We start from the raw sequence: 17913 nt of genomic DNA on the forward strand, positions 1-17913 counted from the left end.
AATGGTACTGGAAGAATATCTGAAGAACAATAAAGAAGATGCAATGAAGCTAGTACACCATAAAGGCTTATTGAATATTCCAAAGAGCCAACTGGCCTACAAGAAAAATCAAAAGAAACATAGAATTGAGATATGGCAAGGCAAAGTATTACACAGCCAGAACATTTAAAAATATAGCAGGTCAAGCAGATAGTAACAAGACCTGTCAATGGCTAAGAGCAGGAAAATTGAAGAAAGAGACTGGGGAGCTAATTCTGCCTGCACAAGGCCAAGACTGAAGAACAAATGCATATAAAGCCAGAACTGAGAAGACAGCAACAGACAGTGGTCCCAGCAAAGGAACTGAATAAACAGTGGACCACCTAGTTAGCTGATTGCACAGACTGATAACAAAACAGATGTTCCAATTGTGTATAGGAAGATCTGCAAAAAAATGCCATTTGCAAGGAAATACTAATGGGACCACAACATAGACAAGATAATAGAAAAATGAAGAAGCTAAAGTGTTATGGACTTTAGAATTAAAATAGACACCTGATACACAATACCCCAGACGTATCAAATGTTGATAAGAAAAACAAAAAAGTCTGGATAACGGACATTGCAGTACTAGAAACAGCAGAACAGAAGAACTGGAGAAAACCACAACATATAAAGACCTGCAAATAGAAATAGAACAACAACAGCAAAAGAAAGCAAAGATAAAACTAACAGTAATAAGTGTCCTGGGTGCAATCCTAAAACATCTGGAGCACCACTTGAACACCACTGGCATTGACAAAATTACTACCATCAATTACAAAAGGCAACCTTACTTGGAACAGATACCGTTAACACTATCAAGCAACCCCACCAGCCTATCCTGGGTCCTTGGGAAGGACTCAGTAAGTGGATCAGAATGCCAAACCCAGACTATCCAACTGGCTGACTGTATGACCAACCATAATCATCTTATGAAAACAATATACTTTAATGTTAGGCTCTCTTTATTTTATGTTTATATTTCATTTCCTCACTATTATCTAATGATAATCGAAATATATCAGCAGCCATATAAATGGGGCACATTCCACCGCCAGCAACAGAATGTACTATAATTAAATGGAGCACCAAAACACAAACAACTGCCTGAATCTACTAAATTTCACAGTGGTTTCATTTTCCCTTCTACTTACTGGGAGTAACCAAAAGATTTAAAAAAAATACATCACTTAGTAAGTCAAACATATTTCATTCTGAATGTTTAACATTTCTTTTTATAATATTCATTTTTAAGTATTAATAATTAAAAGTTAGCCCTAGCTCTTTTCCTCCCAAGTATAAATCTGTAGTATGTAACCAAAAAAAACGTTTATTGTGTCTGACACTTACTTGAGAAAGTATATTACAGGTTTATTTATAGTCTCTGGAATTAAGCTAGTAGACTATCTTGGAATAATGATTACTTTAAAAATGTTTGTGGAAATAAAATGTACATGATGTTGCCTTGCAAGAAATAATTATTTAAGCAAGGCTGATCAGAGAAATACTATTTGATCCTTTTCCTTCACTCAATATTTTTGGCCACAATATTTGAATATAAATAATAGCAAAATGAGGAAAAATAGCTTGAAATGAATCATACTTTTTTTTCAACTAAAGAACTTTTGAAGACTGAAATATATGTTTAGATGTAGCTCTGAAATGGGCTTCTTAGACTAGATCTAAGACACTTGTTTTAACAAGGTAACTCACACAGATTCAGGACAAAGAAACCTTATAAAGAGGCCTTTGCAAACATTGATATTTAATTTGCTTTGAGATAAAAAAAACCGTAAATTCATCATGATGGTGTTAACACCAAAGCAAACTTTGCCATTGAGCGAATCGCATTGTATCCTGTTGTCAGATCTTTAACAGTGGAATCTGCCAAACCATTATCGAAGACACCAGTTCGTCTGGCCGCTGCTGCTTGCATTTCTTATTCACCCTTCTGTGTCCTTGTCCTCCAGAGATGACTAAGATGGATATTGCTTTCCCCTCTCTGGATCTATGTCTTTTACTTTGGTCAGGGGAGACTTCTTTCAAAAGCTCATAGACAGCACTCTCTTCTGGCCGAGGTTCGGTTGTGTTGGATCCGTGAGACAATGTCAGTGACCCAGATGATGAAGATGAGTCACTTTTCTGAGCAATGGATCCGACTGAGCCCCCCAACCAAATGGCACTGTCATTGGGGTTGTTCAGAGAAGAATTGGGCCTCTCAGGTCCGACCCCCTTTTGGTCATCCTCTTTCAGGCCTAAATGAGGACAATTCAGCCTGGATTTTGACTTGCTTTTGTTCTGCTTGCTTGTCACAGAAGCCATTACCAGGAACTTGATAGGGCCATTATGGGCATGATAAGATACCATGCCTCTTCCTGCAGTCAAAAGAAAAAAAGCACACTGTCAGACACACCCATTTTCATGCAGCTTAATTCTTTTCATTAACTGCTGGACCTATACAGCATTGAATAAAAAATGGATAACTTGTAATATGCCTTTCATATGTGGTCAGGTCAACATTCACTTCAAACTTCAGTTATGAAACAGAATTTTCCATGGGGAAAATTTTTCAATAAGCAGAAAAATTAGCTCATGATAATAGCCGAAGCTCTAGCCTTCTACACTCATTTCTATCTGAAAAGCAAGCAGTTATTAGAGCTGTGGAACAACTTTGCCATTGGAAAATAGTACCTAATTCTACAAGGATTTATTTCTATGACCTCACCCTATTACATAAATAGACATTCTCAAATCACATTCTGACCCTTTCTTCCTGATTCTTGCTCAGGATTTATGCATGCAAACAGATTTCACATAGAACACAAAACAACAGATTTGGCAGGGACCTTGGAGGTCATCTAGTCCAACTCCCTGCTCAAGCAGGAGAGTCTATTCCAAATATTAGCCTCTACCTAGGATCGAACGTGTACATGTTTACTTGGCAATTAGCCTTATGTCTTAGTTCAATATTATGAGTTAACAAGAAGATGCTCACCACCTCACACTTATCCTCCCCACCAGGAAGAAGAAAATCAGAACTGTCATTTAACAAGTTCCTGGTTTTTCTTTTAGTACTTAAATAAGGAACTGTGTTATAAAATAAACACAAATCAGCTATAAGTGAGTTACATTCAAATCTTCAATTGATTTTGTGGTTTGCTTAGCAATATATATTAGCTGAATTTTATTCCTCCTACAATAGAAGGACGGAGTCAGGAGTATTTACATCTAGTGTTTTGCAAGAGTGTCTTCAGACAGATGTATGTCAGAACCTACATCCTTATATACTGGCTCATCAGCTTAACATATTAGTGAGGCTCTCTTGAGACTGCCATACCTACTACAAGGAGATCCAAGAGAAGATGTTCTTGACACCACATCATTTCTTTTGGGATGCTGTTCACACATCAACACATCACATTTTAAGGGTGTTATAATATAAATCACATTTTGATATCTTGAACTGAATTATTAATTTTGTAACTATTTTTAATTGGGTATGTTTTAAATGGCTAAGATTTTTAAAATTGTAACCAGATTCTTTTTTCCACTTTAAAAACAATGAAAATGTAAATCTTATAAACAGGGTTTATAATATTTAATTATAAAATCCACAGCTTAGTGTTATCCAATGGAACATACATCCTCTGGAAGTTACCATTTGTTTTTCAAAGAGGCAAAGCTGAAATTGGTATTCAGTTCATGCTTTGTTCTCTTGTTTTTATAGCAGCAGGAGTCGGGGAATCATCTGACTGCTTTTATCTTAATTTTGCTTTTTTCACCATCCATTACTGAAGACCTTGTTTTCAATAAAACTTACTCTACATTTACAACACGTAATCATGTTAGTGCTGGCAACAGTGAAACAGTATAGATCTCACTTTTTATTAAACATATCAGATTAAAGTATGAAAAATTTGGGATCCCAACTGTGGGAACAATTATGATTCATAGTATTAATTGCTATGATATCTGAAATGTGTTCTATAATACATTTGCCAAAAATCTGTTTACCTGTTAACCTATGAACTGATTGTTGAAAACAAATGATCGGTATAATGACATATTTAGCAAATACAAACTGGATTTTTGGAAGCAAGCTAAAACCATAGCAATACATTAGTTTTAAAAGGGATAAACAAGCTTTTAAAGAATCCTCAGGAAAGTGAGTATTCCTGCTTACCAAATACCCTCTATGTATCATAGATCAACTATGTGTTTTAATTTTATCCTAGACATTTAAATACTCCTTGGCCTTTTTATAAAAGCACCTAGAACACGAGTGTCAAACTCTCGGTGCCATGTTACTGTCATGTGATGTATCCTTCGTTGAACTGGGGTGGCGTAACCTGTGTGTGACGCATCCGGACTGTGGCCCGCCAGTTTGACACCCTGAACTAGAACATTAAATTAGTTTACATATGCAAACTTTAACTCTTACCTTCCTTTTTTTTTGTTAAAAGACCAAACCACTGAAAATTCAACATACCTGTGCAGCAAATATGGTCTGCTGATGGGCAGCTCTGCATTTTCTAAGGGAAAATTCTCTATAGTACAGTATGTATATGTATCTCCATTACTATAGAGAATTTTCCCTTCGGTGCCTTTAGGAGGGCAGAAGAGTGCCAATACAGAGCTGACCATCAGTAGACCATGTTTGCTACACAGATGTTGTGAACTTTCAGTCTTTTAACAAAAAAATCAACAAAAGATAAGTGTTAAAGTTTGCAAATGTCATTTAAATAAAACAAAAAACAGGAAACAAGATGCTAAGATTACAGCACAGGCTCTTTTGCCAACATTTTTGATATGAGCCTTCCTTTATCTAACTGTAGAACTTATGATGAATCAATATAACTTTTTGTACTCATAAGAGTTTTCTTTTTTACTTACACTGTGATTGTTATACTCACCCGTTACTTTGGGGATTCCTTGCAAACGAGGAACTGGGAGGGCTACTATAATCCCAACATTCGTTCCAACCAGTAACAGGCCATGGCATACTAAGAGGCTAGTCACCGAAACACGCTGCTGTCCTGCAAGATGTAGAGAATATTACATTAATTCCAAACCAGATTTTTTTTTGCTGTTTATGGTTGTACTTGTAAATACGTTATTTAATGAATTCATGTTCTCCATATCTAAAAATGTTACTGTGGTTTTATTAGTTTTCCAAGCTTATAATAAATCACTATAATACAAGAGTCACTTAGCCAAGCAATAATCTATCCCATTTTTTCAATTTCTCATTCATGTTTATTTGCAAGACTCCAGCTTTTTTTATACAACAACAACAAACAGTGAATTCACTGAGAATTCTGAACACTGTTGGCTGGAGAAAACTAATTCATGACATGAAATACCACCAGACATTTCATTCTGTGCTTAAAGGAAATTGCTGATGGCCCTTAAGGACTGATGCTAAAATTAACTATCAAATATTCATAAAAAGGAAAGTCATGTGTTTGGAAAGTGGAATTCAAGAGCATTCTATCAAAACTGGGCAGAGGGGCAACCTTGAATGAAACATGAATGATGCCAGAATAAATAGCACCAAATATCACAGCTCTAGAAAATGTATGAAAAGACCCAGCCCTATTTTTATTCATGGAAAAATGCCTTATGCAGAAAACAACAATAAAACAACTACCTATTGTTTTATAAGCAAGAAAATATAAACTAAGGAGTCATAAATTCAAGACCCCCCAATACTGTACTTTGAAATCAGTGTGTTCCCAACTTATGTGTAAATCTGGTATTGTGTCACTTCCACAGAAATAAAGAATAATAATCAAACATGGCCTATGGAAATGTCTTCATAATGGTCAGTTGCAGCTGTTTTCCCCCCTGCTTTTTCTGATATTTGAAGTGGAGGGCATGAAGATCTGCATACATGTAATCCTGAAATGGCTAACACACAGCTAGAATGATAATGCTGCTGATAGACTGAGGAAGTTCTATGATTCTAAACAGCTTGAATCTGAGGGAGGGGAAGTCTTTTCTTTCCTATTTTTAGTTTGAAAAACAGCTCAAAATGAATACTCCTATTTGGTAGATAAGTAGGAAGGCAGATAGGTAAACAGATAGGCGGACATGGCTGCCAATCAATGTAAGACTCTAGATAGCTAAAAATAAATATGTTTTAAATTTAAATTAAATTTAAACTAAATTAAATTTTAAATTAAAAAGAGCGTTACCCGATAACGCCCATTCTCTGAGCTGTGAAGAGCATCCAGAAGTGGAAAGTGCTTCAGTCTCTTCTGAAAAGGCTGGGCTTAAAACTCCAGGACGCTCCTCCTCCTCCACGGGACACCTCCTCAGCGTCCCCCAGTTTTGCGAAGACTGAGTGCCAAAGTCTGGAACTTATCACCTGATCTAGATCCCTGGACTGGAATGGAACCCCACCAGACGGAAAGAAATGGGTGGGGCTGGATGCTCTTCACAGCTCACAGAGAACGGGAGTATCAGGTAAGTACCAACGCCCTTTCTCCCATGAGCTGTTCAGAGCATCCAGAAGTGGGACATACCAAAGCTTGGCCTGTCCTTAGGGGGGGACTCCGTCTGGATCGAAATCCACTCCTAAACTCTATGGACCCTCTGCAGGACTCTTCTGCCAAATGAAGCGTCCGCTGTGGCGTAGACATCAATTTTATAATTTCTGACAAAGGGCGATAGTGAAGCCCAAGTCGCCGCTCTGCAAATTTCATCTATGGAAGCCCAAGTGGTCCATGCTGTTGATGTTGCCGCACTCCTTGTCGAGTGGGCTGTAATGCCCTTAGGAACTGAGATGGACTGGCATTCGTAACTTTTAGCTATGATGGTTCTCAACCATCTACCAATGGTCGTTGACGACACCTTGTGTCCTAAAGTGGATGGGTTGAAGGATAGGAATAGAGCCTCAGATTTTCGAAATGCCGCTGTGTGGTCTAGATAGATGCTTAACTCCCTTCAAACATCAAGTCGATGCCATTGATGCTCCAGTCTATGAGATGATTTCGGACAAAAATTTGGAAGCACCAACTCCTACGCTCTGTGGAAGGCTGGATTTACTTTAGGGATGAATGATGGATCCAATCTGAGAACCACTCTGTCCGCATGAAACACGCACAGGTTCTTTCTCATTGACAATGCTGCCAATTCAGAAATCCTCCTTGCTGATGTGATCGCAATTAAGAAGACCTCCTTATATGTCAGGAATTTGAGACTAGCGGTTCTTAAAGGCTCGAACGGGCCAGTTGTAAGTGCGGTTAACACCTTGTTGAGCTCCCAAGTGGGATAGCGGTGAATTACAGGAGGTCGTAAGTTTGCAGGACCCTTAAGAAAGCTGCGGACATGTGGATGATGCGCTATGGAACGAAGGTCACCCCAGGCTATCACCAAGGCTAAGCCCGCCACCTGTCTGCATAAAGTATTTGGAGATAGGTCCTTGGTCAACCTCTCCTGTAAAAAGTCCAATAATTGTCCTATTGATGGAGCAGTTGGGTTGATCTTAGGCCCCCAGCACCAGCGACAGAAAGCGGACCACGTGGCCTCGTATATATGATTTGTATAGGACTGTTTGGATGCTTGTATGGTGGCAATGGCATCCTCTGAAATCTGTTGGGTCCTTAAACAGTTCCGCTCAAGCTCCATACAGCTAGGCTGAGCCATTGTGGGTTGGGTGAAGTACCGACCCTTGCAAGAGAGAAACCCTTGACGGTGGAATTTTCCAAGGTTGTTCTCTTGTCAGGTCCTGTAAGTCTGCGAACCACGTTCGCCTGGGCCAGTAAGGGGTGACCAATATCAATTCCGCTCGTTCCTCCAATAACTTCTGGATCAACCTGGGTATTACAGGGAGTGGGGGAAATGCATATAGAAGTCTGGGAGGCCACTGACATCGCAGAGCGTTGACGACCTCCACCCCCTGATTCAGGTACCTTGAAATATACCAGGGCAATTGGGCGTTGAGGGGAGAGGCAAATAAATCGATCACTGGTTGCCCAAACCTCCGCACTGCTTCCTGGAAGAGAGACGGGTGTAGGCACCACTCTGCCTGATCTATTGTGGCCCTGCTGAGCCAGTCCGCTTGTGTGTTTAAGGCCCCTGCTATGTGCTCTGCCCTGAGCAACAACAGACTGGCCTCGGCCCACTTGAACAACCTGGCTGTCTCCAGCATCATAAGTTTGGAATGGGTACCCCCCTGTCTGTTTATGTGGGCCTTGGTTGTGATATTGTCTGTCAAGACCAGAACGTGACATAACTGGAAGAGGGGTAGAAAACTGCGTAACGCCAGATGAACTGCTCGCATCTCCAACAGGTTGATGATTGGTGATTGTTCGTAAATAGTCCAAATTCCCTATGCAGTGTGGGATTGGAAGTGAGCTTCCCATCCTACTGGGCTGGCATCGGTTATGATCGTTGCCCTGTAAGGTTCCTTGAAAGGACACCCCTTGTTTATCGTTTTTTCCGACCACTAGTGGAGCGATCGGAAAACATTGTGTGGTACTTTTATCCGGACGTTGGAAGTGGCTCTTCCAGATCGCTGGAAAGGTAGCAGGAACCATTGCAGATCTCTAGAATGGAATCGAGCCCAAGGCACAATGGAAATACAAGAAATCAGTTTCCCTAACAGCTGAGACAGAACTGCCAGGGAAACCCTCTTTAAGGCTCTGATCTCTCTGGCCAAAGACTGGATACTATTCAACCTGTCCTGAGAGAGAAAAACCTTGCCCTCCACGGTATCTATCACTGCCCCTAAATGAACTAACCTAGTTGAGGAGATCAAATGGCTTTTATCCCAATTTATGGAAAAACTGTGACCTTGAAGGGTCTCCAGGTATCCAAATTTGATTGATATCTTGGTATCCAAATTTGATTGATGTCTGGAAGATGACAAAATTAAAATATCATCCAGATAGCATTGTAAATGAATAGATTTGATCCTCAGGGAGGCAGCCAAAGCTGCTAGGACCTTGGTAAACATCCTAGGGGCCGAAGCCAGACCGAATGGTAGGGCGATATATTCGTAGTGCCGATCACAATAGCAAAATCTAAGATATTTGTAGTGAGAAGGTCTAATTGGTATATGTAGATAAGCCTCTGTGAGATCTATAGAGGTCAAGACATCGTTCTCTCTGATGCTGAGCAGAATGGACTGGAGAGTAGTCATCTTGAATTTTCGATAAACCAATGATCTGTTCAGACAATTGAGGTCCAGAATTGCCCTCCAGCCCCCCAAACTCTTTGGGACCACAAACAATATAGAATAACAGCCTTGACCCCATTGTTCAGATGGGACTTCCCTAATGGCCGAATATGCAGAAGATGACTGACAGCCCCCTGCTTCAACGCTCTCTTAATGGGGTCCGTGAACCTAGGACTCCTAATGAAAAAGTTCTGGGGGGAGGATTGAAACTCTAGCGCCAAACCAAACCTAACAGTGTCCCTGACCCACGCATCAGAGGTGGAGCTGTCCCATTGATCAGCAAACAATTTTAGCCGCCCTCCAATGGGAGCTGCTGTCAAGGACTCACTTGGGGCGACGAAAAAATCTGCCTCCGGTACCTCTGGGGTTTCTTCTGTTTTGACCTCCCCCCTGACCTCTATTGGAAGATTCAGACCTATCCTGTCTAAAACTGGGCCTGTAGCCTGATGTTCTCTGCGATCTGGGAACGTATGGACCTTGATAGTAGGGCCGAAAGGAACCCCTTCAAAATGACTGGGGCGTTCTGTTTTCAGACCTCCGAAAAAGAGGGGGAAGCACTTTTTTCTTGTTCCTATTCTCAATAAGCAGGGGCTCCAAGACACTGCCAAATAATTTATCCCCCGATATTGGGGCTGATGCCAGCTTGCATTTATGCTTGGTATCCGCCTGCCAATGTCTGAGCCATAGCAGTCTCTGTGCTGACACATAAGATGCTATGGCTCTAGACGAGAATTTGACTGCATTAAATGTGGCGTCGGCGGAGAATTCTGCCGCTGCAATAATCTTAGCAATGTCCTGGTGGGCTCTGGCATCTGACGCCGGCAATATATCCCTCAAGTAGAAGAGCCTTCATAGAGAGAACCGTGCAAAAAAGGACGCAGCTGTAGCTGCCCTAATGGCCCAGGCGTCAGAAACATGCGCCCTACGGAGTGCCAACTCTGCTCTCTTTTCCTCCGGTCTCAGGGCTTCCTTGGCCTCATTGGGAAAGGTTGAAGAAGAGGCCAGTGCCACAATGGGCTCATCCACCTCCGGTATTTTGAGAAAATTTGAAAACTCTGGTGCCAAATTATAATATCATTTATCGTACCCTGTTGGGGCTGGGTAGGATGCTGCTGATACCCATTGATTTTGTACTAATTCAGCAAACATACGAGGAACAGGAATAGTTTCTGCCTCATTAGCCGGTTGTGAGAATATTAGGTCCTTGGATTCGTCCTGAGACCCTGTTGACAATGGATGAGGACTTGATGTGCCTAGTTTAGCGGTGTTCTTTGCTTTGAACAGTAAAGATTTAAAGAGGTGCGGACGAAAAAGACCAGAAAAGGTAGGTTGGTCCAGAATGAGGCCTTCGTCATCTGACATTCCTCGTTCTAGTGGGTCAGCCTCTGACAACCCCATCTGATGGATCGACCCCACCTCCATGGGAACATCCTGGTCATCTAATTCCACCTCCTCCCGAAGACCCTGGACTGGTATGTCAGGAATATTGGGGAATACCTGAGTTTGATGTTGTCCCATATGCACAAAGGATCGAGCAGACAGGGATCCCATTTCCGAAGTAGCCGAAAAGTGTCTGGTCCAGATGGATTGCTGAATTCCAACCGCAATGCCCTTTTGAATTGCCATCTCCATCCATTGCCTCATTTTAATGAGAATAGTCTCAGGTAATCCCTCCTCCTGTCTTAAACTGGCGGCTGTAGGGGTGAAGGTTGCCTCTGGGCTTCACCAGGCAGTGCTCATTGGAGGAGATACGGCTATGGGAAGCTGTCCAGAAATAGCCTGTCTGGGCTGGGTAGATAAGTCCAAGGGCCCCAGCAATGGACTTGGGCCCTGATCCGATTGTTGTATCATAGCCATCTTGCCCACCTCCCTGGCACGTTTCTGCAACTGCCTTTCCAAGGCTTGGTGCCGTCTATGGGCATCCTTATCCACCGCCTTAGAGGCCTTTTCGGGGCCCACTGACTTATCTCAGGACTTATTTGTCTTGGAGCGGAAGATGTTATCACCTTCCATTGTGGAGGACTGAATCTCGTGTCTCTAACTTTTATTACTATTAGTAGTAGTAGTAGTACTTAGGGTTGATGCCTCCCCGTGGTTGAAAGTAAGCGCTTCTCCAGGAGTGTAAGACTGACTATATATATATATATATATATATATATATATATATATATATATATATATATATATATATATATACATACATACACATACATACATACATACATATACACACACACACACACACACACACACACACACACACATATATACATATGCCTATATCTATATGTAAGCCTCTATATATGGGAAACAGTATCTAAGGGTCCCCATCAAGGGAAACCCACCCAAGCGCTCCAAGCAAGAAATATTCTGGATCCCTGGTCCCCAACAAGGGAAACCAGCTATACAGGTCCTGGATGGATCCTTTCCTGTCAAAACGGTCCCGCTATTTGAAATGGCACTTGAGGCTTCGCTCCAATGTAACAATCCAAAAGCAATTGTGAGAGGGGAAAAAAAAATCCTGTTTAAGGACTAGCCTGCTTATCCAATGCCAGCAGGTTAAGAGAGAAATAATCCCAGGAAAGTGGAGTGGAAAAGTACTTGCCCCGGTCCCCAAGAAGGGAAACCAGTGGGGAATGGAGCCTGTAATATTTAGGTGCGAACTTGAAGCCAGCCGTTTAAAATGGCGGGAAGGCAGAATCTCCTATGTTAAATGCCTGAGCAGTTTAACGAGCTGCTGCTGCTGACTCTCTAAAATGTCAGACAAATGATCCTGTCAGTCGGAACGGCAAGGAGAAGTGAGCTGTGGCTGTGAGCGTTCCGGCAAGATCACAAAGATAAGACAATCGGGGAATTAGATAGGCTAATTGCCTGAAGCGGCCGTCTCAGGCTGCCTGCAAAGTGGCAGGCTCCGCCAGTCACAAAGAGCTGCTCTCAACTGATTGGGGGGATAACCTAATAGAGCCACAAGCCTTGAAATTGCCAGATTAATAGGGAGAAAATTTGCAAGCCAAATTAACCCAAGATCAAACTTGAATCTTGACTAGGTGAATCAGAAACCGTTCCAGTCAGGGAGTGCACAACCTCTTACCACGAAGGCTGAGCTAAAACTGGGGGATGCTTGGGAGGTGTCCTGTGGAGGAGGAGGAGCATCCCGGAGTTTTAAGCCCAGCCTTTCCAGAAGAGACTGAAGCACCTCCCACTTCTGGATGCTCTGAACAGCTCATGGGAGAAATAAACCTATACAGAGCAGATCCCACCCAAGTGATATAACAAAACAGATTTACCCAATTCCTTGGCCCAATCTTCAGGGAAACAGCCAGGCCTTAGGAAAAACCAATGAAGTCAGAGCCACCAAAATCTCAGGAGAAAAATGTTGTTCATGCACTGGCAGAGAAGAGGCCCACCTCCTAGATCCTATTAGATGCCACTCTTATTGAGGGGACCTGGAGAATTTCTACCTTGTCCAAACGTGTGAGGTCAGCAGAAGTAATGGGAGACAGCAGAGACCTACAACTAACTGGGCCCTATACCCTATACATGATAGCTGGCACCATCAAACATATCTGGAAGTCCAATCAGAGCCAGTGCAATTCACAAAGCAGAGGTGACCTGAGGCAAACCCATAAATATCTATCTGGCTGCCTCCTGGACTAACTGCAATTTCTAATGGTCTTAAAGGGCTGCCCTATGTAGAGCACATTGCTAAAGTCCAGATATGAGGTGACCAAAGGCCGAGTGACCTAAAGCAGAACTTTTTGGTTTAGTAAAATGATTTCCTCAAGATCAACAGCCTCAATCTCCTTCCAGATAATTAAGCATGACCCTACATCATATTGTATGTCCCCATACTCAAATCTCATTCCAAACTTACACCCAAAATTTGCTACAAGTCATATGGTGTGAATCATACTCTAGTCCTTAATTTCAATGTCTGGATGATTTAATCATTTTTATTTAATTTCAGAATACGTGTATAAAAAGCAAGAAAAACAGAAGTCGAAAAGGAAGAATCAGACAAAAAAAAAAAGCAAGCTTAGATGATTTAGATAAACAGAATGAGAATCTCTTTCTTGTTAAATCTGCAAATATTGGGGACTTTACGTACCAGTTCAGTGTAAAATATAAACATGTCTATTTGTTTCTGTTTTTCACATTCACAGAACAATGAGGTTGGCGGGAGACATTTTAACCGTCTCTTCCCGTACAAGATATACACATATATTATGTTCATTCTAAATGCATTGCCTAATACTAGGCAATTTTAGGCACAATACTATGCCTAAAATACATAATATTATAAAAATACTATGTGTTTTACAGAGCATTTTTATTTCAAAATGACTGAAAATACCTGTATATTCTGTTGTGTAATTCTAATATGCAGTAGTTTGATGACATTAACATCAAGGGAAGAAAGCTCAAGGCCTCTCCTGACCCCAGGATCTACAAAAATGTCTAACTGGGGGCTCATGCTCATTAAACAACATTGTTTCCACATGTGAAAACTGCTAACAATTATCCTGCATGCTCACATTTTCAACGCAGAAGACCAACTTTGGAACAAACAATTCAAAGTGCAGTCAAACGGAAATCCCCTGCTTTTAGAGTGATTGAACAGTTGGGAAGCACCTGTTTGAGAACATGAACTTCTGAAACACATAATTCATATAAGATGGCAAATGCATTAAGTTTATTTGTGCGCACCGTTCCATGTTAAGTACAGAATGGTGGAATCACTGCAGCTTTGTGCTTTTCCAATAGTTTTAGTTTTCAGGAATGGCTGCAAATTGGTTCAGTTTATCAATACTTCCAGTGAATATTTTGTTGGAATAAATTATTCCTACCTTGATCCTAAATAGATAAAATTTGGACTAAAACATTTAAGGTATTAAATTGGGTTAAATTTAAATAGTACAACAACTTTGTTTAATATGTATATACTTCCTGTAATGCAATGTATCTTCATAGGGCAAACAGTGTATAGGTAGCCCTTGACTTATTACCACAATTGAGTCCAAAATGTAGACTGCTAAATGAGACATTTATTGAGTTTTGCCCCATTTTATGACTTTTCTTGCCACAGTTGGTAAGAGAATCATTGCAGTTAAGTGAATCTGGCTTCCCTATTGACTTTGCTTGTCAGAAAGTTGCAAATATTGTTCATATGACCCTGGGACATTGCAATCACCATAAGTATGAACCAGTTGCTAAGCATTTGAATTTTGATCCCATGCATATACAGGTGAAACAAATCTAGGTTTACTACAGAGTCACCTCTTTTTCATAGAACTGGACATGGGATGTTTAGAAAACTGAAGAGCTCCCATTGTTCTAGTTATTTATTGGGCTTTAATGTTTTTTTTAACCCAGTGGCTATAAATATTTACAAGCTGAACAATCTGGACCACTTGCTAGAATGTTTCCAGGTTATACTTTAAAAAACTTAAAATATCCAGTCTACTTCTGGATTCAATTTAAGGTGGTGGATTTGTCCTTTAAAGACTTTCTTGGCATGGGACTGGGTTACAGCTAGTCCTTGATGTACAACCAGTCACTTAATGACCTTTCAAAGTTTTGACAGACCCCCCTCCCCCTCAAAAAAGTTTATACTCCTATTATGTAATGTAGGCAACTCTACTCCAAAGAAATTTATCTAAACATACAGATTATCAAGATAAAAGCAGTCTTGCATAAGAATCCGCATATCATGAGATTATAGCCATATATTTTGGATGTCTGAAGTCATTATTTGTGGAACATGTAGGTGTATAAATATTATACTTTCTGTGTTGGCAAACTCTTGAATTACCATCTCAAAGCAATGCATAAGCAATTAAAATATCAAAAAAATCATTTTACTATTTTAAAAATTAAAAAGTTAGAACACCACCACTGGCTCACACTCCAGATATATAAGCACAGAGAGCTCACGGCATTTAAAAGATGCCACCATTGGCACCTGTAGTGAAATTTTCCGGATGAGAAAGCATTTCAGATTTTCTCAGTAAGTTGACATATAATTATTTACAAGATGAGAAAGTTGTGGGTGTGATATACAAACCGAATGTGTGTTTTAGATGAATGCACAATATGTTCCCTTCTTTCATGATTTCCATAAAAAGTAACAGATAAGATCAGGGGTGGGATTCAATTTTTTTAACAACCGGTTCTGTGGGCATGGCTTAGTTGGTGGGCGTGGCTTGGTCATGTGATAGGGTGGATGTGGCTTGGTGGTCATGTTATTGGCTGGGCGTGGCCAACTCAATATCACTCACATCGAGACACCATCTCCTCACCTGGCCTCTCATGACTGTGGGGGGATGCTGCAACAGTCATAAGTGTGTAAAACAATCATAAGTCACTTATTTCAGTGCCATTGTAACTTTGAATGGTCACTCCACACAAGCAAAGTACCAGCAAAGGAGGGGAAAAAACTGCAGAGAAGTTCCTGAGACAGGAAGTCTAGTCCTGCCAAGAATGTAATAAGGGTTAACGGAGAGGCAGTTTCTGTAAGCAACACCAGAATGTTTCCTTCCTGCCTTCCTTACAGGATTAGGCCAGTAATTTCTTGTAACAACCGGTTCTCCAAACTGCTTAGAATGTTAACAACCGGTTCTAGCGAATAGGTGCGAACTGGTAGAATCCCACCCCTGGATAAGATTGATTGATCTCATCTCAGGAGCAGGAATGATCTGAAAGCATATTTTATTTAAAGGTGCTCAAATTGCATGTTATCATTTAAGGGTGACTTTTGTCAGCATATCTTGAGATGATGTTAGGCAGGTGTTTTACTCTATCCTGCTGTGCCCGGGTAAATTCATGAATCTGGGTTATATTTATGTGTTCCTATTTTTAAAAATGTGAGAGGATAACTAGTAGTAAGGGGGATGGATTCACTTAGAGTGGCAATAAAGGAAGTCCTGAAAGACCAGTTAGAGACAGATTGTCGTAGGTAAACTCTGTTTAGTCACTGAAGTCAGCAATGACTTAATGGCATATAACCAATCATAATCAATAAACGGTTGCAGCACTGATCATGTAATTGCTGTTTATGACCTTCCCTACTGCCTTCCTCAGAAAATCAATAAGGTAGCTAGTCTTGGAAGCTCACAAGTCAGTGAGAGAAGTTTCCCCTACCCATACATCCTTCCTCAGCTTCTCTGCGCTCATGCCATGCTGGCCACTCATGCACCCTCATGCATCCTCCTGAAATCTTGCTGCGCCTCTCACACACACCCATACTCTCACCCATTCTCTTGACTCTCACTGTGCCTCTCTTGCATCCTGTCAAGCTTTGCTGCATTTCCCTTGCACCCCTGCACATCCTCCCAAACCTTGCCATGCCTCCCCTGCACCCCTGTGCACTCTCACACACCCTCCTCAAGCCTCATATCTCCATTACATCCTTGCTGTCCCTTGTCACATCTCTCTTGCATTTCTTAACACTCTCCCTGAGCCTTGTTCTGCATCTCTTGCATCCTTGTGCATCCTCTCACACATTCCCCAAATCCTCCTGCACTATATCTCCCACCCTTGCCACATTTCCCTCCCACTTCCATATACTCCCCCACCTGGCAGTAGCCAGCCACCTATCTGCCATCCTGTTTGCATGCTACCAGAGACTTCCTGCCAGCTTCCCCACTGATTTGATTATGGGAAACTGGAGGGAAGACACTTTGTCTTATAATTATATGGTTTGGTTAACAGCGGCAAGCAGGACTATAGGGATTGCCATTGCTGCATTCACACTTTATAAACTACTACATAAATTCTAGTCCCAATCACCATCGTAAGTCAAGGACTACCTTAGTTGGTGAGAATTGTAGAATTAAGAAACTTAATTCTAAAATTAAGATTTAACTAGAGATTGCCACTCTAGTTCCAGATGTTCTAGAAGTGAAAAAGAACTTACCGTGGCTTTTGGAGCCAACTATAGTGATGAGGAATTCATGAAATCTAAACCTTCATGCCTGCCTGATCATATATAAAAAGGAACTACAGAAAGGTGTCTTCAGACATAACATTTAAATACTAAGCAGTCATTTACAATAGCTTTTATGTCTTCTTCGAGCCCAGTGATTTTTAAATAACGGTCCAGGGAATGTATCTACATCTAGCAATGCCCACCTAGCAACAGCTTGCCTTCTGCATGTTCAGTATAGTTACAGAATGTAGACTTGCTTTTTAATTTTGGAAACAGACACTTATGTGTATAAGTGTGCTACATTCTACTCTTTATGAAGGAAACATTTTCATACCAGAATAGTTTGAATCTGAAGAAATGGGCAAGTAAAATATGCAGCAATATAGCCATTAGTGCGAATGCACTAAAAAGCACACTCCTTTTATTCTATTGCTTACTTTCTGCTTTTCAGAAGTCTATTATCTACAGATCAATGCATTTACTGCTTTGTTTTCAACTTTTTTCAGCTTTTACTATGATACAAGAACCTTTAAACAAATTCTCCTTTTTCTTGTTCCACATCAAATCAATTTTAACTACAATGTAATCTTTGCTACTCTGTACAAAAAAACTCTATTGTAACTGTTACACGAATTGTGTGTGTGTGGGGGGGACATTTCACATAAAGTAGAAGCAGCTGAAGCGTAATTGTAATGGTGTATGCATGTTTATCTCAAGTTCTTCAGCAGGAAAACATAGTTTACATTTCTCTTCTTGTCTTTCCATGGCAGTAATAGCTAAG

General features: G+C 40.8%; 1 protein-coding gene across 2 annotated transcripts in view; it reads right to left on the reverse strand.

The window, feature by feature from the left end:
* Nucleotides 1-1762: 1762 nt before the first annotated feature.
* Nucleotides 1763-17913, reverse strand: part of ARHGEF10 (Rho guanine nucleotide exchange factor 10) — a 105238-nt gene continuing 89087 nt past the window's right edge. For both annotated transcript variants that reach the window (XM_087916434.1, XM_026695217.2), the window contains exons 28-29: nucleotides 4935-5057; nucleotides 1763-2396 (exon numbers count right to left, since the gene is read on the reverse strand). In XM_087916434.1, the coding sequence (XP_087772560.1) occupies nucleotides 1885-2396; nucleotides 4935-5057 (635 nt within the window). In that variant the 3' untranslated portion in view covers nucleotides 1763-1884. The remainder of the gene's footprint in view (nucleotides 2397-4934; nucleotides 5058-17913) is intronic.

This window comes from Pseudonaja textilis, chromosome 1 (genome assembly GCF_049901715.1).
Source record: "Pseudonaja textilis isolate UNSWEBS1 chromosome 1, rPseTex1.2, whole genome shotgun sequence".
Classification (NCBI taxonomy): domain Eukaryota; kingdom Metazoa; phylum Chordata; class Lepidosauria; order Squamata; family Elapidae; genus Pseudonaja; species Pseudonaja textilis.